We start from the raw sequence: 26,613 nt of genomic DNA, 5'->3' as shown, positions 1-26,613 counted from the left end.
AGAGAAAGTGAGGCTGGTGACTTTATATAGTCCTCCCTCTCTTGAATCTAATTCACTTGTGTGTCTTGGCGTCACCTCCCTGATCTCCTGCTCCTCTTCCAGAACAAAGGACAAACAACACCCATGGCAAGAAGTAATTGAAAGGCAAGTAGCTGATGCACGCCATTATACCTACACAGTGACTTCCTACCTCAGCCATTCATTATCATGTTCCATTTCCTTGTTAGTCCTAATATTGCTTGGAATGTGAAGTGTGGCCTATCCCCTAGCTGCCCCACCTCCCTCTCCCCACACCTATCTTTTACAGCTGAGTTTGCATTTGGAGGTGTGCCTACTATTAATTAATGAGGCCTACAGACTCAGGCTGCCTTTTGCAGTGAGGCTTCCACCAGATTATCTGGTGGGCTTTTGCTGCTATAACATCAAATACAATATCCCTGTAGCTTCTGCCTTCCAGGGTTTGTTTTTTTCCTTTTAGCCACTGAAGTGAACAAGTAGTGTCCCAGTTTATTTTTTTTTCCTGTGAGTATTCCAGGTGTGGCACCCATAGTTTTGTATTAAACACATCTAATAAAATAAGCATGCCCTAATACTATGTTAATCTATAGGCAAGGTATGGAATATGGCCATTTGCAAGAGGGCAAACTATAATGAGAACCTGACCATACCCCACTGCCCAAAGATTTGAGAATATAACAATTCCTGGAACATAGTAGGTAAGTAATAAATACCTGTTGAGTTCTTGATTAAGGCACTGAAACTAAAAAGATACATAGAATTTGTAAAGAGGAAGGTAGAAATAGTTGTAGACATGAACCCAGGATGGATGGACTGTGATCAACTGAGAACTCCTCCCCAGAAAGCCCGTAAGAGCAATTAGCAAAACTTGGGTTCAGCTGATCTCTTGTGGCCATCTGCTCCTCTTCTAGTGGAGCAAGCTATTACTCTCTCAAAAACTATGGGTGCCACACCTGGAATGCTCACAAGGAAGAACCCACACATGTACACATACACACGTACACAGACACAAAATAAACAAATGCAAACACTAGAGAGAAGGAAATTATTTTTAATAATCCCAGGACAAACCAACCAACAAAAAGTTAAAAGAGAAGAAAACAATGAAGAGTGTTGATTCGATTAAAAATTACTACAGAACAACTGAATCAGCTAAAATTCTATAAGGAATGGAGAAGAAAAAATGAACAAGGCAAGATAGTTGGCAAAAGGTTCTCAGGTAAATAAACCTTTTTTTTTTTTAATCTTTACCAAAGGAACTCATCAAGAATTGGCGATCATAAAAAAAAGAACAAATATAAGTACATTTTATTGTAAAAGTGTAATTGTTTTAGGTATTTTATTCAGTTCACCAAGTCCAAAGTTATAAAATCTAATTAAAATATAAAGAATTTCTTCATTGTATATAAACAACTTTAAAAACAAGTTAATTTTTTCAAAACACCATGCCTTTGTTACTAAGGGATATGACAAGTAAAATCTCAGAGGGTCAGAATTAGATGGTAATTTGGCAGTTATGAGTAATGATAGTAATGTTGATGCTGCTGTTATAAGATTATATCATATTCAAATGGACTTTAAGATACTGTGAATAGCAGAATTACTTTTATATTTTAAAGCCCACATTTGTAAGAAAGGCATTGTAGTGTTACCTAGAAGAAATAGGGAGTAAAAAATAATAAATATGAAGGGTTTCTAAACTATTTAGAGTTCAGTCTTAGCCTTCTCGTGTACCCCTATTAGTACCTTCTGCTAAAGATAATTCCCGTCTATAATGGCATCAGGTCTGTGGATTCAATACTTCTTTTCCCATAAAGATCATGTGCCATGGACTTTTGAAGGTAGCCAAGTTGCTTAGGGAAGAGAGGAAAAAATAAGAATTACCAGGAGAAATCCATTTCCTGACATTGGGTTTTGAAAGCAAAGCAAATTTAATCCACAGCTGCCTATATCATCAACGAATAAATTTGAAATCCTGACAATTCTTAGACAAAATGTCAATTAAATAAGCATGTTCACAGTACTGTTGTCATTATGAAGAAAAAAAAGAAGTATCCTATTTCCACAAAATTATTAAGCACCAACAATGTGCAAGGCATTGAGAATAAAAAATAATACTAAAATACAAAAACAAGACTATTAACCTTCAAAGATCTAGTGGAGTTCGGAGGGATAGTACAATATAGAGCACAAGATCATGGATTTAGAGCTGAAAATAGGGGTGTGCTGGTAAATGTTTAACAATTAACTTTCTAAAAAAGATGTATCCACAATATACTTTTAAGTTTATTCTTCATTATTAACATTTCCTCCATAATTTTGAGTCTGGTTAATCAACATACCAACAAATCAATACCTAATTTGTAATGTTCTAAGATTTCCAAGCCATAAATGCTCACATTTAAAATTTAACAAATAGTTCTCTGATTGGAGTTGGCTCTAGAATATGCCTGGCTAGAAGGTACCTCTTAGGTCACCTAGTTCATCTCCTTCATTTTTCAGATGAGGAAGTGGGGGCCAGAAAAGTTGAGACTTGTGTAGCAAAAGCTTTGGGCTTATTTGCTCATCTCACATTCAGACTAGCAAATCAGGTGACCAGAATGTGGCTAGCTCTTGTTCCCTCTAGGTTGTAAAGGCATGAGAATTGTTTCTCTAGTTTTATCATGAGCCCCCACTGGAGTGCTTCTCCCATTGAATATCAGTTGATATCTATTAGCCAGTCAGACTTAATTAGCTTATAGAATAAGTATTTACTAAGATGCAATAGTAAGAATAGTTAATACAAACATTCCTCAAAATTAATGTTGTGATCTTCCACAAATATATAGAGAGTAATGGCAAAAACGGTCTCAACTTGGAGATCACAATGGGTAACTCACAATTCCTTGTTGCTGTAAGTCCTTTTCTTGCCTGTGTGGGGTCCTATTCAAGCTCCCCAGTGGATAGAGCACTGGTCCTGGAGTCAGGAAGACCTGAGGTCAGATTTGGCCTCAGGTCCTTGCAGTTGTGTAACCTCTTGCAAGTCACTTAATCTGTTTTCCTCAGTTTCCTCAACTGTAAAATGGGGGCAATAACAGCATCTACACCTTGCAGTGTTGGTTTGAAGACCAAATGAGTTAAGTTTGTAAAAATCACTTAACATACTGCCTGGCATGTAATAGGTGCTGTGGATATGTTTATTCCCATCCTTTCTCTTCCATTTAGGCATGGGGTGTCTTTGTGCTAGGCTAATTGGAAAGTCCTGCTGTTTTTCCTCAGTATGTCTAGTTTTTCCTTAGCTTTAGATTCAGACGCTATCAGCCACTGCTGGTCTGAAGACACTATTAGGACGTCCGTGGCAAATTTTGGTTGGGGGAGAAGGAGAGGAGCAGCACACAGAGCTCTCCCCCCAAACAATTGCTTCCTAGCAGCTTGGCTGGATTGCTTATTCCTCTAGGCTGGCCAGTTGAATGCTCAGGTTCCAACTGGCTTGCTCTTTTATCCATACCCCACAGGGCATGACTGAATCTTCTCAATCAGTCCCAATACTCTTACTATATCACAGCCACATTTAATCTGGTACAATGAGTTTCAGTCCTTCCCAAATTGACCAAAGCCTTTTGTCACCTGTTTTCATGCCTTTGCTTGGTTGATTCAGTAGAAGTATTCTCACCTGATAAACATAGGTTGAGTGATTTATTAAATCAACCTTCACCCTTACACAAGACCACCCAGGCAGGCAGTAAGTGTTATGGAATTTAAACTTAGGTTCTTATTTCAAAGCCAGAGATCTTTCCACTGTACCAATTTACCTCCAGTCACCATATTCCCACTAGCATATGGTTCAGCATATACAAGTAGTAACTAGGCTTATCTACACAGACTTCAAAGAGGAGGTAGTACTGAGCTGAGTATTGAATGATGGTAATGATTTTAAGAGGTGATGGTGAGGAAGGACTTCATTGCAGATATGCAAGATGACCTTGACAAATGTACTGATGTGGGATGTGTAAAAGTTGATTTTGGAGAACTGATGGGCCACTTACAATGAAATGTAGAGTGCACAAAGGAGATTAATATGAAATGAGACTGGAAAGCTAGGGTGGAGCCAGATTGTGCAAGATTTGAAAAACCAGTCAGAGAAGTTTGTAGTTGACCATAAAGTCAGTAGGGGAGCTACAGAAGGTTTTTGAGCAAAGGACTGACATGGACAGACCTGTATTTTGGGAAGATTCCTTTGGAAGCTGTGAAGAGGATGGATTAAGAATAGAGAGGACTGAATCAGGGAGAAAAGTCAGGGGCTATTAAAATAGTCTAGGTGAGAAGTAATGAGCTCTTGAACTGGTGAAAGAGTAGCTTTTCTGTTTCTCCATCTAAATATGTAACCATCAGAACATGTAATGTAGCATGTGTATTATGAATCTCAAAGCCTGGCATATTGCTTACGATGTAAAGCCAGATTCTATGTAGATCACTGGGGATACAAAGAAAGGTGAAACAATCCCATTCCTCAAGGAGGTTACATTGCAGGGGAGGGGTTGGGAGGCAATTGGGGTGAAGTAACTTGTCTAGTGTCACACAGGTAGTAAGTGTCTAAGGTCAGATTTGAACTCAGGTCCTCCTGACTGTAGAACTGATGCTCTATCCACTGTACCACCTAACTTCCCCAAGGTTACATTTTAATGGGAGAGAAAAGAAAATATATACAGGGTAGATGGAAGGTAACCTTAGAGGTGAAAGCTCTAGCAGCCTTGAAAAATGGGAAAGGCATCCTGAAGAAGATTTGAACTGAGTCTTGAAGGAAGCCATGAATCCTAATAGGCAGAGATGAGAAAAGAGAGTATTCCAGGCCTTGGGGGATAGCCATTGTAAGATGTGGAGATGGGAGATAGGAGATGAAGTGTCATGCATGAGGAGCAACAAAAGGAACCTGGAATGGTACAGTTGTAGAGTGTATGGAAGGATGGATAAGAAGACTGGAAAGATTGGAAGAGACCAGATTGTGAAGACTTTTAAATGCCAGATGAAGGACTTTATATTTGATCCTGGAGGTAATATGAAGCCACTGGAAATTATTTATCAGGGAGTGCTGTTATGATTAGATCTGCATTTTAGGAAAATCTCTTTGACAGCCAAGTAAAGAATGAATTGGAACAGGGAAATACACGAATTAGAAAGTCTGAGAAGGCTGGTGCCCAAGTCTAGGTAAGGGGTCTTCAGGACCTCAAATATGGTGATGGCGGAGTGAGTTGAGAGGAGGGGAAGAATAAGAGATATATTATGGAGGTTGAAATGACAAGACTTGAGAACTGATTGGATATTTGAGGGGTTGAATATGATTTAAAAGTAGAAGATTACACTGAGTCTAGCATATTTAAGAATAAATAATAGGATGGGGTGGAGCTGGAGAGGAATGGAGAGTGGGGAGTAGATTGCCATGGTGGAAAGAAAAGAAAGAGTTGCATTATCCATTTTTGAAATAACCGTTTTATTAGGTAAGGTAACCAGAGTTTTCTTTTCACAGATGATGTCAGCTCTGGCCTTTGAGGTGTTCGATTTGATCCAGTGTGTCCTTGGGTTACTGTATTAGCCGAGGTTTCAGAAAAGCTGCTTCCAGTTTTGCTGTGTTTTCAGAGAAAGATTGCCAGGGACCTTGTTCTTCGAGTCACCAGTTGAATTTAGTGTAAAAAGTTGCTCCCAATTAAGAGAGGCCTCCAACTCAGGATGTGGGTGTCATGCTCATGAAGGAGGTCCTATATTCAACACTTGTTATCTAGATTCATTAATCATTTTGGGGAACATTCAATCAAAGACTGTGGCAAAATACCAAAGAAATCCAAGAAAAGCAATCTGGTGATTAGAAACACAAATACAAAAACTCAACCTCTCCCATCACCCACATCACCAGTACCTCTGCCCAAAGCTCCTGATTTGCAGAATATTTTTGACTATGAAACTGAAAAGGCCAAAACCTATATGTTCTTTTCTTTCCAGAGAATATCGGTAGGCTTCTTCCCCTCAACAGAATAGTGGCAGATATTTTATAAAGGAGGATTCTGGGGAAAAGTGATTTTGTAAGTTGAAAATGTGTCAGCACTAGTTTGTTGTTGATAAAGGATGCTTGCAGGGTAGAAGCCTCCCTTCTGGTGGCTGATTTGTCTTCTTTCTTTATGATGATGTTGTCCTAATCAGTTCTTGCATGAATAACTCGACCATGTGTATGCATTTGGCTCCCCTGTTCTGCTCGTTAGCATTGTCCCTTGGAACGCAAACTTAGTCATAGAAGAGAAACTTAAGTCCAATTCTAGCGTCTGTCATGATTTGTTGTGAATGCTGGGTGGTCAATAGCAGTCTTATATTAAGAGAAACAGCTTGGTATCAGGGAAAGGGAATCAGGAGGCAAGGGTTGAAATCTTGATGCTAACTCTTAGATAGTTAAGTAGATGAATCATTTATTGGATGCTTACTATGTGCTAGGCTCTGTCCTGAGAGCTGTGAATACTAATGTAGACAAGCAGGACATAGTCTCTGCCCTCAAGGAGGTTACATTCTAATAGGAGAAGACAACACATAAAGAGGACCTGGAAGGGGAGCTAACGGGCTATATCAGTGGTGGAAATGTTATGGAGTGTGTCATGGAGTCCTGGATCTAGGCAAGATCAAGCCAAAGCTGTTCTATCAGAATCCAGAATGACTCTTGAGAGATGGTGTCTAATTTTTTTCAGTAGGAAAGTAAATAGAGATGATGCCGTGGGTGGAAACAGCATGGCATTAAGATGAATAAGGGAGGCCTGGATCCAGGAAAGATAAGGCTAAGACTGGCCTATCAAAACCCAAGGTGGTTCCAAGGGTAGAGTCCAATTTTCCAGTGGGAAGGAGGTGGATATGATGCACTGGGTGGAGACAACATGGCATGGAGATAGCTGGGAAGTACATTGGAAGCCTGGGGCTGGCATACAGGAAAGATAAGACTAAGAGTACCCTTTCAGAATCCAGGGTGGTTCTGGGAGCAGAATTCAATTTTGCCATGGCTAGGAAGTAGAGATAATAGCCAGGGTGAAGGATTCTTATTACCCATGTTATTTTAAGTTAGTCCCTTCAACTCTCAGAGCCTCAGTTTCCTTATTTGTAAAATGGGAATTATAATTCTTACCTCCCAGGGTTGTGGTGAAAACAGTAGATGATTGTGAAACTACTATTATTAAAATGTTTCTCCTCCCTTTTGTCCTTTAGCCTAATCATAGAATGTTGGACCTGGAACAAATCCTAGAGAACATCTAAAACTTTCAGAATTAGGGAAAGTGAATCCTAGTTGGGGGCTTATAACATATTCTTTTTACATGTTCTGATGGTTACGTATTTATATGGAGAAAAAGAAAAACCTCCTCCCTCACCAGTTCAGGAACCCATCACCTCTCACCTAAACAATTGTAAAAGCCCGTGATTTTTCTCCCTAATTCAGGTCTCCCTATTCCTTAGCCAACCTCTTCACAGGAATCTTAAGATACAGGTCTGTACAGCCTTGTCAGTCCCTTGCTCAAAAACCTTCTACAACTCCCAGTTGACTTTGTGGTCCACTACAAACTTCTCTGACTGACTTTTCAAATCTTGCACAATCTGACTCCAGCCTAACTTTCCAGTCTTATTTCATATTAGTCTCCTTCATGTACTGTACATTTCATTTTAAGTGACCCATTAGCTCTTCAAAATCAACCTTTACATATGCTGCTTCAGTACATCTTGTGACACGTTGCTAATCAGTGCCCAGAGCCAGGATTAGAACTCAGGTCTTCCAGCTCTCAAATGTGGAGTTGTTTCTACTGAACTATAATTGTTTGTATCTCTCGTGCAACACCAAATGGTGAGATGGTCTGTCATTTTTCATTATTATGGGAAAGTATTTCAAGCATGTGAGGAAATTTGAGATTTTAGGCTGCCACGAAAGGTCTGATTTTGTTGTCTAAGGAAATTGACTAATTGCCTCAGTAGTCTTGGCCGTAGTCAAACATTTGTATGGGCAAGTAGTAGGCATACTTCCTGAAACATTTCTTGCTGAGATATTATTATTCTAATTTGATTTACTCTTATCCTATGCTCTCTTCTCATCAAAGACTGTTCTATTACCTTTGTAATTAAGACACACTTCAGAGGAGTCTGAGGATTATCCTGTGAATTTCACTTGTATGAGACTTTCCATATCCCCCAAAGGAAGACGAGAGATAGAAGAGCATAAGTAATGAATAGTTCTCTGCACAGACTTCACATTCCCCTCACTTTCCCCTCCCGCCCCCACAAAAAAAAAAAAAATCCAAATCTGAAGTCAATCAGCCTGATTGGAAGACACATTTTTTCCCAGTGAATGAGTTTCCCTAACCAAGTTGTGAACATGTTTGTATATCTCCAGTATGTGGCTGTGACCTGGCTCAAGGAGGCTTCTTCATAAAGAACGGGGAATATCTCTGCACCCTGGATTACCAGCGAATGTATGGAACGCGCTGTAATGGCTGTGGGGAATTTGTGGAAGGAGAGGTGGTGACAGCTCTTGGGAAGACCTACCACCCTAACTGCTTTGCCTGTACCATCTGCAAGTAAGTAGTGATTGGTCAGCTACCCACAGCAAAGGCTGCAGCAGGAAAAAGCTATTCAATGTGGTAGAAATATGTCACTGGACAGATTTTTTTGTTAATAACATTCTTCCTTTGCCCCCTCACACTTTCTCATCCCTCATCTCTCTGTCATCTCCTTCTCCTTTTACTCCTGTCCCTCCTCTTCCTCCTCTTGCTTCTCCCTCTCTATCTCTCTTTCTCTCTCCTTTTCCCTGTCTTTTCCCCCCACTCCTTCTCTATTTTCCACTCTCTATACTTTTCCTTCTCTTCTCTTTATTTCCCTCTTACTCTCTCTTCTCCTTTACCCATTCCCTCTTCCCCTCTCTTTCTCCCTCTTTCCCTTTCCTTCTATTCCTTTCTCTCCTCTTCTCTCTTCCCTTTCTCTTTCCCTCTCTTTCTTCCTTTCTCCTACTTTGTTTCTCCTTTTCTTTTTCTCTCTCTCCCCCTCTTTTTTCCCCTCTCTCCCCTTCTCCTTTTTCTTCTCCTTCTCCCTTTCTTGATCTCCCCCTTTCTTCTTTTCTCTCTCCCCCTCTCCACTTCTTTTCCTCTCCCTCTCTTTTGAATTTTTTTTTAAAAAGATTAAGCCATTTTAAATGTAAAGTGGGGTTTTTTTGGGGGGGAGGGGTATTTTGAGTTTTTATTTTTAATTATTTTGCTCATATCATGTAGATTAAAATCCTGTGGTTTTTAGACCATATCCTAACAAGAAGGCTGACTAACAGGTACAAGTTGCTTTCTTATTGGGCCCTAATTTAGCCATTACTAGCCTCTGTGAAGCTGGGACACATTTCTGTTTGTTCTGTTTTCTCATATAGATCTAAAAAGCATTGTATATAATACATTTTTGAAAACTGAATTAGATTTTCTTTGTTTGTATTGTTTTTAGGACTTCATTGCACCTAGCTAGACAATTATAAGTGCCTTGAGTTATTACAAAAGCAAAGTTCATTCCTTGATCCTTGAGTATTAGCTTGAGAGTAAAGAGGCCTGGATATGAATTCCAATCATTATAAATTATGTGACCATGGATAAGTCATTTGATCTCTCTATCATAGGACTATAAGTTTTGAGCTTAAAGGGATCTTAAAGATCATGTAGTCCCAACCCCCTCAATCAAGAAATCAGCAATCTTTTATTAAATGTCTACTCTGTGTCAGGCTCAGCCCTAGGTGCTTAGGATAGTATAGGACAGGGCAGGACAGGACAGGATAGGATAGGGACTGGATCTTCAATGAGACAGAGAAAGAGAGAGAGAGAGAGAGAGAGAGAGAGAGAGAGAGCGCACTCATAGGAAATTCCCTCTACCATTAAAGATTGGAATCTTCTCTGCAGTTTATTGTCTTTAAAAGTTGCCCAGAGTACTGAAGTGACTTCCCCAGGGCCACATGGGCAGTATTTTTCAGAGGGGAGATGTGTATTTAAGTCTTCCTGGCTTGGGGCCCAGTTTCATACCTCCCAGGGCAAGAGACAACATGTTTATTCTCTTCTCTATGTAACAACCCTTTAAATTTCTGAAGACAGCTATTCCCAAAGCCCTCTTCCTCTCTTTAGACTGAATATCCCCAATTCCTTCAATTTCTTCTCATAGGAATGAGCCTTTTTCTATCATGGCCATGCTCCATTTGTCAGTATGACATCTCCAAAATTGAGTGCAGCAGTATCCTGTGCTGCCTTTCAGTGCTGTGGATATGAAAACAAAACAAATCCCTGTCTTCAGCCCTTACTTTCTAATACCTTTCCTTGATAGATGAGGAAACTGAGGCTGCTAAAAGTTAGTGACTTACCCAAGGTCACACAGGTAGTGAGTAGGTAACAGGGTTTGAATTGCTCAGGTTTTCTGACTCCAGAATCAACATTCTTTCCATGCTAATACATGTCCTCTAAGTGAGTGTTAGCCTCCTTTTCTTATACTTCAATGGTTCTTAGATCTCATGAAGATTGAAATTACCCTTATCAATATAGATTATCACATCTCCATGACTTTTCATTTTGTGTGATTCTTATCCAAGTTCTCCTATAGATCCTTATTTACTTAGGAGCCACACAAAAGTACTAGAGGCTTTCTCCTAGGTCTTTTTTTCATTCTATATCCACAAGTACAGAACTTGATCTATCTTTTTTTCCATCAATCTTACCATGTGATCAGTCCATCACCTTTTTGTTTATATATCTCATTTATGGGGACAGAGAATATAAAACAATGGATAAATAGCCAGCCTTGGTGTCAGAAAAAAGTAGTATAAAAGTCCTAATTTTAGTGTATGCCAGCTTTGTCACTGTATACATTGTGCTATATTTGTATCAAGCCATAGAACCTTACACAACCTCCTAGAAGAGATATACAGCTACTCAGAAAAGTTTGGCCTGACCATCCACACAGAGTAAATGAACTGGATAAAGACTGTCTCCTGTCCATATTTCCAGCCAGTTGTATGGACATTTTATATAGTTTATACATTAGTAGGATATATCTGAGAAAGACAGTACAAATGAACAAGTAGAGTTCAAAATTAAACAGGAAGGGGAAAGCAGATTAAATAACCTTCAGGAAATTGCAAACCATTGTTATTGTTAAAGACCTCAAACTTTTCCTCCAAATAAAGGTCCATCTTTTTAATACCAAGATGGTGTTGTATGACTGTGAAAAAAGGAACATAAGGTCTCCAAAGATTTTAAATTGAATATCACACATACAGAGGTGTGAGCAGGCTGTAAGATGGAACCACAAAGAGGAATGGGAGTAAAAGATGTCATGAAGAAAATGTATGATAGATAATGGATTGGTCACATTGTAAGGATGAGAGGATGAGGGATGCCAAGTAGGTAGACCAAGTCTTCCACTAGTATCATCTACGTATCAGGAAAAAGTGAGGAAGCCCTCCCCACTGTGACAGATTTATGGGAGGACCATGGATAAGAGTCACATAAGATGGACAGGCATGGATGGCTTGCATTCTGTATTGTTGAAGGGCCCATACAAGTCAGTAAGATCACAGATCCCTTTGAATATAAGGCATCCTCTGTGACAATGAGGAATACCTTTGGTGAACACATATCTCCCGATTTTATGCTTCTCTCATGGTCATTTATGGTGGTGTAAATAAATCAAAAGACATCAATAAAAACTGATTTTTAAAAAGTCACTATCAATGTATATGCATGGACTTAATCTGGTGAATCATGAAAAATTCTTCACAGAATTTCTTTACTTTTTCATCATCCGCAACAGATATTAACACAAGCTACAATTATTTTCATGGCTATCTTTTATTTATATTTATCATAAACATGGTAAAATAAAATGGCCATCTGCCCCACAAAATAATATTTCTTATTGAACTGGGAATACATAAAATCAATTCTTCCAATTGTTTGGGGGTTTTTTTTGGCTTTTTGAAGGGCAATTGAGGTTAAGTGACTTGCCCAAGGTCACACAGCTAGTTTTTGTGCCAAGTGTCTGAGGCCAAATTTGAACTCAGGTCCTCCTGACTTCAGGGCTGGTGCTCTATTCACTGTGCCACCTAGCCACCCCCAATTCTTCCAATTGTTAATATCTATAAAGAAAATTCATGACCCATCCAACTTAATTAAAATTTTTTTTAACTTCTGGATTTGTTTATAATTTAAAATGTCGATGTTAATATAGTTCAGTACTTTCACAGGTATAGTCATTGAACAAACTTAACATTTAGAGGACCAGCAGCAGAATTTTTCAGTGATTATCTAAAAATTATGCAATTCTTAGCACTTTCTTACCTCTCTATAAAATTCCGCCACTGTCAATTCAGAAGTACAAACAGGTTGCACAGAAAAAAAGGATTTTTTTTAACATAAAATGTCTTTATTTTATATGTTGTCATAATCAAAGATTTGCTTACCTTGTAGCTAATCTGCTAGTAATGAACCTTTCCAGACTTTACTAGGTTGGTCCTTGGACAGTAGACTTAATATGATACTACAATCATGCTTGAAGCCTTTCCAACTTAATAGAACTTCCCAGAGCTCATTTTTCTGCTACCATAGCCCTCAGAAACCCATGGTCACTTCCACATGAAAATGAAGCATCAAACTAGAACTTTATGAACTTAGTTTCTCATGTCTAAAAAATGATTGGATTAGGTAAAATGACCTCTGATACCTCTCTTAGAATGTAAGCTCCTTGGGAGTAAAAATTGTTTCACTCTTATTTGCATCCTCAGCACCTAACTCATAGTAAATGCTTAATAAATATTTTTTATTGTGGATTAATCCTAGCTCTATTATTCTGTTGCTCTAGGAGAATTGAAATTCCATTTCATTGAATGAATCAAGAGAATTCTTTGCATCTTAAGAATTATATTCCACTTAGTTTTCATTGATATTTCACAGAGTATAATAATAACTCTTTGTAAATATAGCAGAGACATGCTCATATAGGCTTTAAATCTAAAATTTTAGGTTTGAGTGGGACAGGAATATATTGAGCCTGTATTCTTCATTTATTGTATATAATAGGTATTAACTGAAACGAGGTATTAAAGAGAATGACCCTTTAGCTCCTATATGTTCTCCCTATAGATGCCATTTGAGATTCATTCCAGGCAAGATTAATTCTATGCTTGTCTAATACAAGGACTGGACAGAGTGGGGCTTTTACTTATTTTAATGTCTATTCTGCATTGGTGAACGAACATTAGAGAAAACTTGTCTATGGCTTGGGCTATGTTTGATTTGACATTTACCTTGAAATTTTCCTCAATGCACATATACATGATAATAGTCAAGCATTAAGAGTAATTTTGCTACTCCAAATGTATCCTTTGGTTTATTACACTTAACAACCAATAACAATGAACAATTATAGTATTTGGACAGGGTTTGAAACCATCAGCAACTACGGAAAATAAGAACACTTATTAAAGTAAATACTTATCTTAATGAACTTCAGGCTATTCTTTGGCTTAATTGTAGTTTGTTCTAAGACGTGCTGATATGGTTTGTCTTGCAGGTTTTAGAACTATTTACTAAATGGCAGTATCACACAGAGAATGATATTGCCTTTAGAAATTCACAATAATGAATTCTGTTGGTGAATTGGCCAAGTATAACCTAGAAGTAAATAATCTGGCAGAGAAAATATATGTGGAATATTTGCTTAATAACTATAAAAAATAGCATGTAGACTGCCACTGAATTGAAGCTTAGGGGAGAGGCAGCAGGAGGCAAAGAGAAATATATCAGACAACTGGCATGAGATTGAGAGTTTGCAAAATGAATTGCAGCTTTTGAATATTGGTAAAAATGAAATTTCAATGATACTCTTCAACATTTGTCTTTCTGAAAGAAACTAAAGCTAATTTATCAAATAAATGTCATCTATTAATAGTGAGTCTGATTCGTTGTGCTCATATGATCCACATTTTTAAGCAAATGACATCCCAGGCATCATGGGAATTTTTTGTTAACAATCTCAGGCATCAGAGATAGCTCTGATTTCAGTGAAGGAGCTTTTTAATTTTCTAGTTTTCTAGTGATGTTTCAGTTACCTAAAGTAGTTAATACATAAATTTTTTGGCATCTCTCAGGGAGAGGCCTTAAGTATTTAGCAAGAATTCATGGTATTCAAAATCCCTTATTCTTGAAAGACCTGTCAGCTGAAAATTTCCTGTCACATGCTGTTCAGAGACACATTGAGATATCATTCAAGATAGGAAGTCAAAGTAAAATTTTTTCTATTTTACTATTTAGATGGTCCTTTTTTTGAAATGAAAGCATCAGCTCCTATAACCCCCTTTTTCTCCTAAATGAGGTGCATTTAGGAATTGGATTTGTTCCAGTTGGCTGTCTTGATCAAGACTGCATTTCAAGCATTTTGGCTGGTGTACTTCTAAGACATTATTTTGCCCCAGAGGGCAGCAAACTGAAGGAGTAAGAGAAAAGACTTGAATCACTGGAATAACCTTGACTACAATGTCTTTCTGTTTCCAGACGCCCGTTTCCACCTGGAGACCGAGTTACCTTCAATGGAAGGGACTGTCTTTGTCAACTCTGTGCTCAGCCAATGTCTTCCAGCCATAAAGAGGTCTTGAGCTCCAGCAGTAAGTATCCTTATAGTTCTCTCTAGCCTTTTTCTCCACAAATGGATATAATTTTCAACATAGTTGGCTTATATTTTTGTTACTGAAAGAGTGTTGATACAGGTCTCATTAGCAGTAAAGAGACTAGTAGTTAATTTACTTTTGAGAAACTCTCTTTTGGTAATAACCAAAATTATTCTAGCTATCTTCCTGGTTGTAAATGTGTAACTCATTGAAAGCTTTTTGTGCAATGAAATCCCTTCTGTGGAAAATATTTATTTTCAGAGGAACAAATTAGGGAGGAGGTAGACGTCAGGCTGATCTGTGAGAGCATGAAGATGAGCGAGTTGCTCGAGTTACTAAAGTCCTCCTTAGAAAAGTGCCACAGTTTTGGACTTTTGAGGTTTAGATATGAAAAAGCTGGAAACAGCCTCAGAGAAAGCAGGAGCTATCACTATAGCAACCAATAGACAAACTTGGAAAAATTTGGCAAGTTATGCTCAACCTATTCAGTTTTCACTCAGCTGGAGAGTTTTTATTTGTTGCCCCCAAAATGACTGTTTCTTGAACCTTGGACATTCAAACTAAACCAGTTTTATCTAAGTGAAAAGAATGGGTTATATTGTCTCTTCTCTCTTAGATAAAGTTTGCAAGGGTGAGTCGGTCCCTTGCAGGTGGTGTAGTCCTGTATGCTTAATTACAAACAAGGAGCTTATAACAGGGTCTTGCCTCTACTCCTTCATGAGGTTATCACATGTGGAATTAGAAAGTAAAAATGGAAACTGACTATTCTCTCTTCTCTGGTTCTTTCCAATCCCTTGCAAAGCCTCAAGTAAATCATTTCAGCCCTGTAAGCCTCAGTTTAAAAGTACGTAATAAGCTGCTTTGGTGACAAAGGAATTTTCTGTGGTTTTGATTAATGGACATAAAGTGATTTCCAATTCTTGTTTGGATCAAAGGAAACATTTTGTCACTTGTTAAATATTAAAATGATTTAACCCAAGCAACATTTGCAGGCTCTTTTCCCCAGTGGGGGATTGGGGAAAAGGGAGAGGACTATGAGGATAAAAGGGCACCTTGTTCCTCAAACCTTCGGTGAATATATATATTCAGCATGATACTGTATACTGGGAAGGATGTAAATATGATAAAATGGGATTCCTACTTTGAAAGAGCTTATAGTTTCAAAGAAAGAAATAAGGCATCTACGCAAATGACTACAAAGCAAAGTGGAGGGTAGTAAGTAGTCGGAGAGTTAAGAGGAGAGTTATTCAAAATAATTGGTTTGACCCTTAGGAATTAACTCATAAATTGTATTTATTTTCTCCAAGTGTTCATTCTGCAAAGAAGGATGAAAGTCTATTAGAGATAGAATGTTAAGTACCATTCACTAACAGAAGCCTGTGTTGACCAGCTTGTACCTAAGCAGACAACAGCCCTAGCCCAATAGGCAGGAGTTCCATCTTAGGCTACTATCTTTCTTATATTTCCCTTACTCTAGTCCCCTCCTTCCAAGGAGAAAAAAAGGACAGATTATCACCCCCCCCCCCATCACAACTAGTAGGCTACTGGATAGCCTCACACTGGTTTTTTTCTGGATATATACCTTTAAGGTAAATTGACCAAAACCCATTGGAAGAAGTTTTTAGTCCCCTTAGGAGGAAAAGCATTTTAAAATATTTTTTTTAGTCTATGTTTATTTTGTGGGAATTGGTAGTTATCTGCTTTAGGAAACTCTGACAAGGATTATTTGGCTGAATTATCATAAAGTTCTTGTCATAAATTCTAGAGTTTACCTGTCTGAGCAATCCAACAGTGTATTACCTAGATAATGAGTCCATAATAATTAAACACAAAAACACAGACCCATTCAAAACCTAAATCCTCCTACAATTCAAGCAAACAACCAACGAAACCCCTTTGTCATTAATTTTAGGTCTTTTCTATCAGTGTGTGATTTATGTGATATGTTAGGAAATCATGGCGGGGAGGGGGAGGTGTTTTTGTAAATGAACCTGCTACTCAAACAGCCTTGGTCTTGTGCAAGTGTTGTTACTGTCTAATCAGTTCAAGTTGTGTCTGACTCCATAACCCCACTTGGGATTTTCTTGGCAAAGATATTGGAATGGTGTAAATCATTTCCTTCTCCAGCTCATTTTACAGATGAAACAGAGACAAACAGGGTTAAGTGACTTGCCCAGGGCCACACTACTAGTAAGTGTCTGAAGCCAGATTTGAGCTCAGGAAGGTGAGTCTTCCTGACTTCAGGCCCAGTGCTCGATGCACTATGGCACCACCTAGCTGCCTGTGCATATGTATATATGTATATGAGATTTTTTTTTCTCCGATAAAAACATAATATTCAAACAAATACATATGGCAGAGTTCAAAATAAAGATGAGCACAGTATTTCCAGCATGTTTATGAAACTCAGAGCATAAAGAAAGATGTACCAAAATAATCGTTGGGGGGGTATTTTTAAAAGTCATTCTGAACAAATTTTAGTTCCTATTTAAAATAATGGTTGTTTTTACATTGGGCCAAGCTTTCCTGTTGGGACCAGTGGCTTAATTTAGTGTGAAACATTTTCATTCTACTTTGATAGCATTCAATGAGTTCAATAAATCATCAGTTATCTAATGTCTTTTTTCTCCTTTTTTTTACAATTGGTTTCTATTTTTAAGAAGAAAAACAAAAAGAAAAAAAAGTCTTTTTCTCCCAAAATCCATTCTCTTGTAAGTTTCTCAGAATTACCTTATAATCAAATAGAGTCTCATGACAGGGTAGGAGGAGAGGGGAGCAGGAAGGAAGAAAGAGAGGAGAAGAGGACAAACTGGGAGAAGGGATGAAAGAAGCAAGTGTTATGCTGAAATATGAATCAATTCAATAGGAAAAACCCTTATTTGTCCTTGGGATTAGCTGAATAAAGATGTAACATATTTATATACAGTTATATGGGTGCCATGCATTAGGCCTCTCTTGTATATAAACTTGAATAATTTAGACTATTGGATATATTCATAGAAATCAAGGGGCAGAATAAAAAAGTTAACATTCCTTGGTTACAGAAACCTGCTGTTGGGTCCAGTGTAATATAACCTCAGTTGAATCAGGAGTAAAAGGTATTTGTTTTCAATTAATTGGCTATTTCATAGGTCCATACCATTACTTCTCTATAATTGATTCCTTATCTCAGTTTCAGAAGTGATTGTGCTTAATGGACATAGGTTGAAATAAGAATACTTTTAGTTAAGGGTCAGGAAGGTGCTGTCTGAAGTGTAAAGCGCTATGGGGGTATAAAGTTATATTATCATTACTTTTTTTTCTCCTTTTCCTTCTCTATGTTGCTTAGAATATGCAGTGACATGTTAGCCAGCTTCTTTCAGTAGTGAACACAATCCCCTAAAGCTTAATTTCATTCAGTTCTCCAAGCACTTTACAAGTAATTTGATGAGTGATTGAATCCCCATTTGTGTTAGAGACATAGATACCAGTAACTGCTGTGGAGCACTCTGGAACTGGAGGACATTGTGCTGGGATTGTCATTTCTTATGCCATTCAGTTTATCTTTAGGCTTCTTTGACATTTGTAGGCTGCTGGTTTACGATGCTCTCCCCATCATGAGTATGTCTGACTGGCAACTGATTCAGTGTGAGTTAGTTGATCAACATGTTAAACATTCACACATATATCCAAGCCCATCTTTGTGACTTCAGGGAATAATCTTCCCTTCATTTTCTATCTCTACTATTGATAACTATAGCATGATTGCTATTCAGTCTGCAATAGGAACTTCTACAAGTGTCAGGGAAAATTCTTGGCTGAGAAGAAATTTAAATTGTTGTATTTAAAGATCCTCATTCTGGTTTCAAGAGTGGGAAAATTATCAGGTAGCTCTCCAGGGGAGGTAGAGACTTTCAATTAATTTCCTTTTCTATTTGATGCAGAAAAATTTTGGTATCTACCTCACAGCTGTTGTGAGGGAATTGCTTGTTAACCTTCATATGGTATATAAAAGTGAGTTGTTGATATTAATGCTACTAATATTAGGGCTACAAGATAATATTGTTTTACTCTTGTGCTTTCCTTGTTCCAGAAAAATTGTTGGCAAAGCTAGTGATGGTCATATGTATGAGTATTCCTCTTAGTATTCACTGCCAAAGTCATTTCTACAGCCTTATATTGCTTAACTCTTTCTTCTGCTTATGTCTTGTCTCCTCGGTAAGCCTATGATTTCTTCAAGGATGGCAGTAACCATATCTTATACATCTTTGAAGATCCAAAGTAATGGATTTTAAACATATTGGGTTTTTTTTTAATTGAATGGAATGGAAGAATGTAGGAAATATGTAACATTCCATAATATGGCAGCCAGATGGCACAGTGGATAGAGTGATGGAACTTAGCCCAAGAAAACCTGAATTTAAATCCAGCCTCAGACACTTAGTAACTGTGTGACCCTGGGCAGGTCACTTAATGTCTGTCTACTTCAATTTCCCCCTCTGTAAAATGAATATAATAATAACTTATCATAGGGCTGGGTTTTGGTTTTTTTAGGATAAAATGAGATGATATTTGTATAGTACTTTGCAAACCTTAAAGCTCCCTATAAATTATTATTATCATTATTAATTCTTCACAGAGAGTTAGTATATACACCCAAGAGAAGAAAAAGAATAGACATATATGTGTGGTAAATTGAAATCTCACTTAAGACCATCAGGATGGGGATGTAGGGTTTGCTGTTATTGGTCAGTCATGTCCAACTGTTTGGGTCCAACCCTTTGGGGTTTTCTTAGCAGACATACTAGAGTAGTTTGTCATTTCCTTCTCCAGCTCATTTTACGTAAGAGGAAACTGAGGCAAATAGAGTTAAGTGACTTGCCCAAGATCACACGACTAGTGTCTGGGACTAGATTTGAACTCAGGTCTTTCTAACTCCAGGCCCAGCACTCTAACCAAGAGTCACCTAGCTTCCCTGAGAATAGGGTTAATAATCCACAAATGTATTTTGGTGAAAGATAGACAAAGTCCAAATTAGAATCTAGATGAGCATAAACCAAAGGTCTGGAAACCTGACTTCCTCCAGGAAACCAAAATCCAATGATAGAAGATACCAATGGCAAGAATGAGAGAGATCAAGTCAATAAGGATAAGGAAGTATTCTATTAGAAGTGTCCTTGAGTTGATTGGTAAACTCAACCTCCTTCCCATAATCTTTGGTCTTTTATGGTGCCCATGTGTAATTCTGTCCCCACCCTATGCTAATATGTTAATGTGGTCATAGTCTGGTCCAGTTCACCTATTCGGATGAAGTCATGAATGTACCCATACTGAAGATACTTTAATAGTCTTTGAATTGGGTGGGGCTTTGACTCAACATCTTCCCTAAAACCATGGTGTGACATGTCTATTCTGTTCTGTTCTTTGATCTGGCAAAAATGAAAGCAGAATATGATTTTCTGGTGCAGCTAGGTGGCACAGTGAATGGAGCACCAGTCCTGGAGTCAGGAGGACCTGAATTCAAATCCGGCATTGGACACAACACAAAACTAGCCGTGACCTTGGGCAAGTCACTTAACCCCAATTGTCCTGCCTTCCCCCTCCAAAAAGAAAATTTAAAAAAGAATGTGATTTTCTCATGTCTTTCTCAGTATCAGGTTTATTTAGTGCCAACCCATTGATCCCCAGCATTACTAGGAAGAGAAGGCAGTTGCTTATAATCAAACTTAGTACTTTTCATTGTTTCTTCATGCAAATCTATCAGAGCTTATTTAGTCTCATGGATCACTGATCTAGACTGAAGTCCCTATTTATTGTTTTGATTGACATTGGGGTGACTTGGGTTTGCTAGAGCACACTTTCTGTCTGCCAGACCAAGTCCAATATAATTTATTCAAATATAAAGTTTCCAAGGGCCTCTAAATCCACCATTGCTAGAACTTAGCAATTTAGGACTTAATCACCCCAAGGTGCCTGCTCACACAGGTTCTTGGATCTGCTTTGTTAAAGGCAAGCAACTCAAAATGGGTTTTAAGCTTACTTTAATCAGTCAGACATATATCGTTTACCTTGTTCAGGGGAAAAAGGTCAGCACCCCAAACTTCAAAATATACAGACAGAATTATCAAGACATTAACAGATCAAGTAGACAGCTTTCCAAACTGTCCAACCATTACAGCCATACCCAGTCAACATCTGGGTTTCCACATCTGGGTTTTTCAAAGAGAGCCGGGGGACTCTCAACAACGGCTTCCCAGAATTCAGATCAAATCACAGAACACTTCTCAAAGTGAGTCCCAAAACAAAGCTACACATCAGGGCTTATATAGCCTTCTCCTGGCTCAGAGAATGTAACAACTTTTTGGACCCACTGGCCAATCAAAAAGTATCAACTGAAAAACAAGCCTCCCACCCCAGGCTTCAGGTGCACATTAGCCTAGGGGCAGGGAAGATCTTTAAAATTTACATTCTTATTACATTCGGCCCCAAGATCTTTCATGCCCATAGCATAGACAATTTATTTTTGAATTAGCATTAAACATCTCTCAGGTCACATTTTCAAAGTACAGAATTAAAGTTACCAAAGTGGCCACTGGGCCTTAAACAAACACAAAGTACATAGCATTATTACTTCAATTGAAAACAAGAGTTCAAATAAAGTTCTCTGGGGGGGAGGGGGGAAGAGGTATCCTTCCCCTCACACAGCTCCAGCCCCTGCCTCCAAGCACAGACAGGGGGCTGGGCAACAAAACCAACAAGGTGGGGTCCCTGGGGATCCAAGGCACTTCATCCCACCCACCATAGTCACCAGTCCATCCTCCCCCTGGGTCCCAAACTGTGGGATGCAGCCAGGAAACACACTCAGTGCCCCTGCTTTGCTGCTCAGTTCTTATCTTTTCCTGTGGCTGAATTCCGAACTCCTGGGCTCCTTCTCCTCCTGCAGGCAGCAGCCGCTCCTGGCTTCTGCCCAGGTCCCGATGCAGGCAGCTCACCATTCCTGCTCTCAGCTCAGCGAAGTCTGCATACAGGCCACTCTTCTCTCCTGGTCCATGGCTCCACAGAGTCACAGCTACCACAACTGGGAAATAAACGATTATCCCAGCCCCCATACTTTCCTTTTACTCTGCAGATCCTGTTCGTGATGCCATTTTGTAGCAGCAAGCACCCAAAGCATCCTCAGGGTTTGCAGCTACCACAGGTTCTTGGATCTGCTTTGTTAAAGGAAAGCAACTCAAAATGGGTTAACAAGCTTACTTTAATCAGTCAGACATATATCGTTTACCTTGTTCAGGGGAAAAAGGTCAGCACCCCAAACTTCAAAATATACAGACAGAATTATCAAGACATTAACAGATCAAGTAGACAGCTTTCCAAACTGTCCAACCATTACATCCATACCCAGTCAACATCTGGGTTTCCACATCTGGGTTTTTCAAAGAGAGCCAGGGGACTCTCAACAACGGCTTCCCAGAATTCAGATCAAATCACAGAACACTTCTCAAAGTGAGTCCCAAAACAAAGCTACACATCAGGGCTTATATAGCCTTCTCCTGGCTCAGAGAATGTAACAACCTTTTGGACCCACTGGCCAATCAAAAAGTATCAACTGAAAAACAAGCCTCCCACCCCAGTCTCCAGGTGCACTTTAGCCTAGGGGCAGGGAAGATCTTTAAATTTGCATTTCCATTACACGGAGGCATCAGTATTCTGTGACAATTTCTGGATTAGGGTCCAAAGGGAGTTTGCATATTTAACCAAGGTACTTGTATATTGCTAGAATTACCAGATCTGCTTATTAGAAATCTTAGTTCCTAAGGTAGGTAGGTGTCAAAAGTCTTCTGGAGGAACACTTCATATTTTCAATTGGAGTTATCTTTTCATAGATTTAGAGCTAGAAGAAAGCCTTTGGAAGATTTTCAGGTGTTCAAGTTCAACCCCCTCATTTTCCTGATGAGTGAACTGAAGCCTAGAGAGGTTAAGTGATTTGCTCAATGTCACACAGCTAGTTAAGTATCTGAGATGGGATTTACACTTTAGATTTCCTGATTTTTATGTTCCTCTCTCTTCCGTTACCTCTTGTTGCCTTTTTCTGTAAGATTGGGTTTTGCCCTGCCAGTTGGGAACAAGGTCCACCTTTGCCTAGATCATGGAGATCCCCAAGATTTGAGGTCCATGAACAACTCACACTGGATCAAGAACCTTACAAACTTTCACCTTATTAGTGAAAGAGTTAAGAAGACTGTGGGCAAGACTATTGATTTCACCTACTGCCTAAACCAAGATTTTGCTTCTCATGGTCAGGATGAGAGACTATAGGGTGTGAAATTCTACTTTACCTACCTTCTAGCCAGGTCCTCAGGGACCTGATCCAGTTGTAATATGCAGTATTGTTGTTTGTGGAGCTCCTTGATGCCATTTTTAGTTTCCCCACGCCATGCAGCCTGCTTACGAGTTTATTCCCATCTTTATCCATCATGGAAACAACACATGCTAGTGCTTAAGGCAATGCTAAAGCTAGGATGAGGGTTTTGTGGAAAGAAAGCTATCTCCTCCTTGGGAAAATGGGAGTGGAGTCTACATCAAGATCTAAGCAAGCTAAAATAAAGGCCAGTCTCCTCAGGAACCTGGGTTTCTCTAGATTGATGAAATCCAAGAGAATTTGAGGTGGAGTCGGTATGGAGGGGCAGCAGTAAGAGAGTTAAAGCCAGAAGATCAATACAGGAGATAACCTACAGGGAGTGTCTACATGCTCATTATCTAACTCAGCTCACCTTCTGAAAGTTTCAGCCCTTTGTGGTGGCAGAGAAAAGATTTATAGGAGACATGACAGCTATCTTCAGGCTTTTTAAAGGTTGTCATATGGAAGAGGGTTTGCACCAGTTTTGTTTAGTCTCAGAGGGCAGAGAACTAGGAATCATGGAAACTAAGGAGGCAAATGTAGGCTTGATATAAGGAACATTGTAGAGTCTTCTTACTACATCCATAACCAAAAGAATTTGCCTTGACCATCTACATAGGAAAAACTGAGTAGATAAAGAACCTCTATTGTCCCATCCAGGTGTTGGAAAACTGTGACCTGAGGGCCAAATATGCCCACTGGCTGTTTTTGTATGGACCATAAGTTAAGAATGGTTTTTACATTTTTTTAAATATGATAAAGCTTTATTTTAAAACATAAAAAAACTGACAAGACTTTTTTAACTGCTATACAAAAAACAGACAGTAGGTTGTACTTGGCTTATATGCCATAGTTTATTGATTCCTGGCCCAAACCTGTGGGCATTCAATGCAGTTAGATGAATAACATACATGGTGGTGGGGAGGTGTTAGATTTGTGTATGGTATGTATCAGAGTGTAAATATATGTTTATACATATATGTATACATACATGTGTACACATCTCTATCTGTCTTGCACATATTTTTTACGTGACGATATTGCAAAAGGACAGCAATTTGGGCCCAAAATCAAACAAGGAAAATCAGTTGGATTTACCTTAAAAAAAAAAGGTTATTTAATGACCCCCAACTTCACCCTGAACCAAAAGACTATAACATGCAAACATCTACTAATGTGGTTATACAGCTAAGAGTTGTGAAAAATTCCTGTCTTTGAGGAATTAAAGATTAGTATCAGTCAGAGAGCAATGGAGAGGCAGTACATAACAAACAAGGAACTAAGGGTAAATAAAGGATATCATCATAGAAACATGATCTAAAAAAGAAGGCAGCCTAGTCACATGGTAAGTACATGGAAGAAGCAATGAAGAGCCCATGTGCTCCAGCAGTAGCCTCATGATGTCAAGAGAAGATGAGGAAAACTTCCAGCATGTTGGATGAACCCATCATGGGTTCAGTGTTGGGCATGTGAACATAGGGCAAACATGGGAGGACAAAAATTGCCTGGATCAGTTTAGGTCTTTGTCATTAGAGGCAATACGTACATTGATCAGATCACAGATCCCTTTGAGTATTGAAACAAACAAAACTTTCCTATCATTAGAGCTATTAAAAAAATGGAATTGGCAACCTCTGGTGACAGCGAATTTCCCTTTGTTGAAGTTCATCAAGCAAAGGCTGAATTGACCACTTCTCTAGTTGAGGGAATTCTTTTTCAGGTATACATTGGACTAGGAGGCTAATAAAATCTCTTATAAATTTGAAATTCTGTAAAGCTGAATGGGTTCTTCACCCCTTTCCTATACTGAAATGTCTGCAATGGACATAATTTCCATTAACTCTGAGTTAGCCATTCCAGTAAGGCCAAGGGCCTCAGATTCACACAGTACTGAATCCTAGAAATACTTGGGAGGGGCATTCATCTGCTTCATGCATACATGATTAATTAAAAGGTTTATCTGATGGAACAAAGCTAAGATTCCTGGTTCTTTGCATCTACTGCAACTAATTTATCTATAAAATTTTAAGGTTGCCTTCTACCTGAACTGCTATTCAGGAAGTGAAAATTTAGGTTCCTACAAAGTCCATGCCCATTGTTTGGGGAAAAAGCAAATTGTAGATCATGAATGTAATGGAATTATTACTGTTATGAATGCAGAGAAACAGGGAAAAGATTGACACAAACTGATACCGAGTGAAATAAGCAGAGTTAAGAAAACAATATACATAATAACTACACAAGTATAAATGGAAAGAACAACCATACACAAAAATCAAGAGTGAATATAATAAAATTATAAAGATCAAGCATAACTCTAACGAAGAAAAAGAGAGGACACAACATCCACAAGTGTATACCTTGCATAAATTTTCAGACCTTTTCAATATATTGATCAGTTATGCTGACTTTTTTTCCTCTTTAAAATACTATTTATTATATGGGATGACTGTTGGAGAGGGGGAAGAATTCTGAGGTTAACTGATATAAAACACAAAAGACATAAATAAAAACTTATTTAATTTGGTGTCTTTTAAGACAATTTGGTCTCCTTTTTATTCTGTATCCTTGACCCAGTCCTATTTACTTTGGAAGATTGTACCCAGAAGCTCAGACCTGAGGGATATTTGATAGGACAAGGCTTTTTATTACGTGCAAGATCATAAAATTTGTAAATTTGGAGACAGACAGACAATACAACAGACATGTTGTACATCTAACCCAGAATTCTGCTATCCATCAGGACCTCAGGCAATATGTCATGAAAGGATTTGGTTTTCCTCTCTGATGTCAGCCTTAAAAGGTAATTACATACCAGCTTCTTCTCTTAGGAGACACCTATGGTTCTGTCCTTCATAAATTTGTCAAAAGCCTTTCCTTAATCCATTTGTTTACTGTTTTTAACTCTTCTTAAAGGTATTAAGTTCTGTAATCTTAATACCTATTACATGAAGTAGTTTTACCTGCCCTCTACTTTTCCACTCAGTTTGCCATAGAATGCCCTTTCATTCTAGAATTTCAGGATTTGACTAAACAAATAATTTTATTCTTCCTAATTTTTTTAAAATTTGGTTGTTACACCTCTCAGCCTTCATCATTCCATATTAAAAAGTCCTCATCCATCTTTTTTTTGGTCTTTTTAGAGGGCAGGGCAATTGGGATTAAATGACTTGCCCAAGGTCACACAGTTAGTACATATGTCAAGTGTCTGAGGCTGGATTTGAACTCAGGTCCTCCTGAGTCCAGGGCCAGTGCTTTATTCACTGCACCACCTAGCTGCCTTGTAAAAAGTCCTCATCTAATACCACAGAGTCAGAAATCTTAGAATTTTAGAGCTGAAAAAGACCTCATTCTGTGTTAGGAGACTGAGACCCAGAAGTCATCACTTCTTCCCAAAGGGCAGACCTAGGCACATTGTGTGAAAATTACTGAGACAGATTTAAGCTTGAGGTAAAGAAAAATTTTCTAACAATTATGAATGAGATTGTCTTGGGAGAGGTGGGTCTTCTTTCATCTGAGGTCTTCAAAAACGGCTTCATAGGGGCGGCCAGGT

At 38.5% G+C, this 26,613-nt stretch overlaps 1 protein-coding gene across 1 annotated transcript in view; it reads left to right on the top strand.

Moving 5' to 3' along the window:
- Positions 1 to 26,613, top strand: part of ABLIM1 (actin binding LIM protein 1) — a 284,912-nt gene that overhangs the window by 118,842 nt on the left and 139,457 nt on the right. Inside the window, exons 3-4 of the mRNA XM_069099028.1 lie at positions 8,402 to 8,585; positions 14,571 to 14,680. Of these exons, the coding sequence (XP_068955129.1) occupies positions 8,402 to 8,585; positions 14,571 to 14,680 (294 nt within the window). The remainder of the gene's footprint in view (positions 1 to 8,401; positions 8,586 to 14,570; positions 14,681 to 26,613) is intronic.

Source organism: Petaurus breviceps, unplaced genomic scaffold (assembly GCF_028583685.1).
Source record: "Petaurus breviceps papuanus isolate PSGF00001 unplaced genomic scaffold, PetGlider_PUasm1.0 37, whole genome shotgun sequence".
NCBI lineage: Eukaryota > Metazoa > Chordata > Mammalia > Diprotodontia > Petauridae > Petaurus > Petaurus breviceps.
This window is presented reverse-complemented; position numbering and strand designations above follow the sequence as displayed.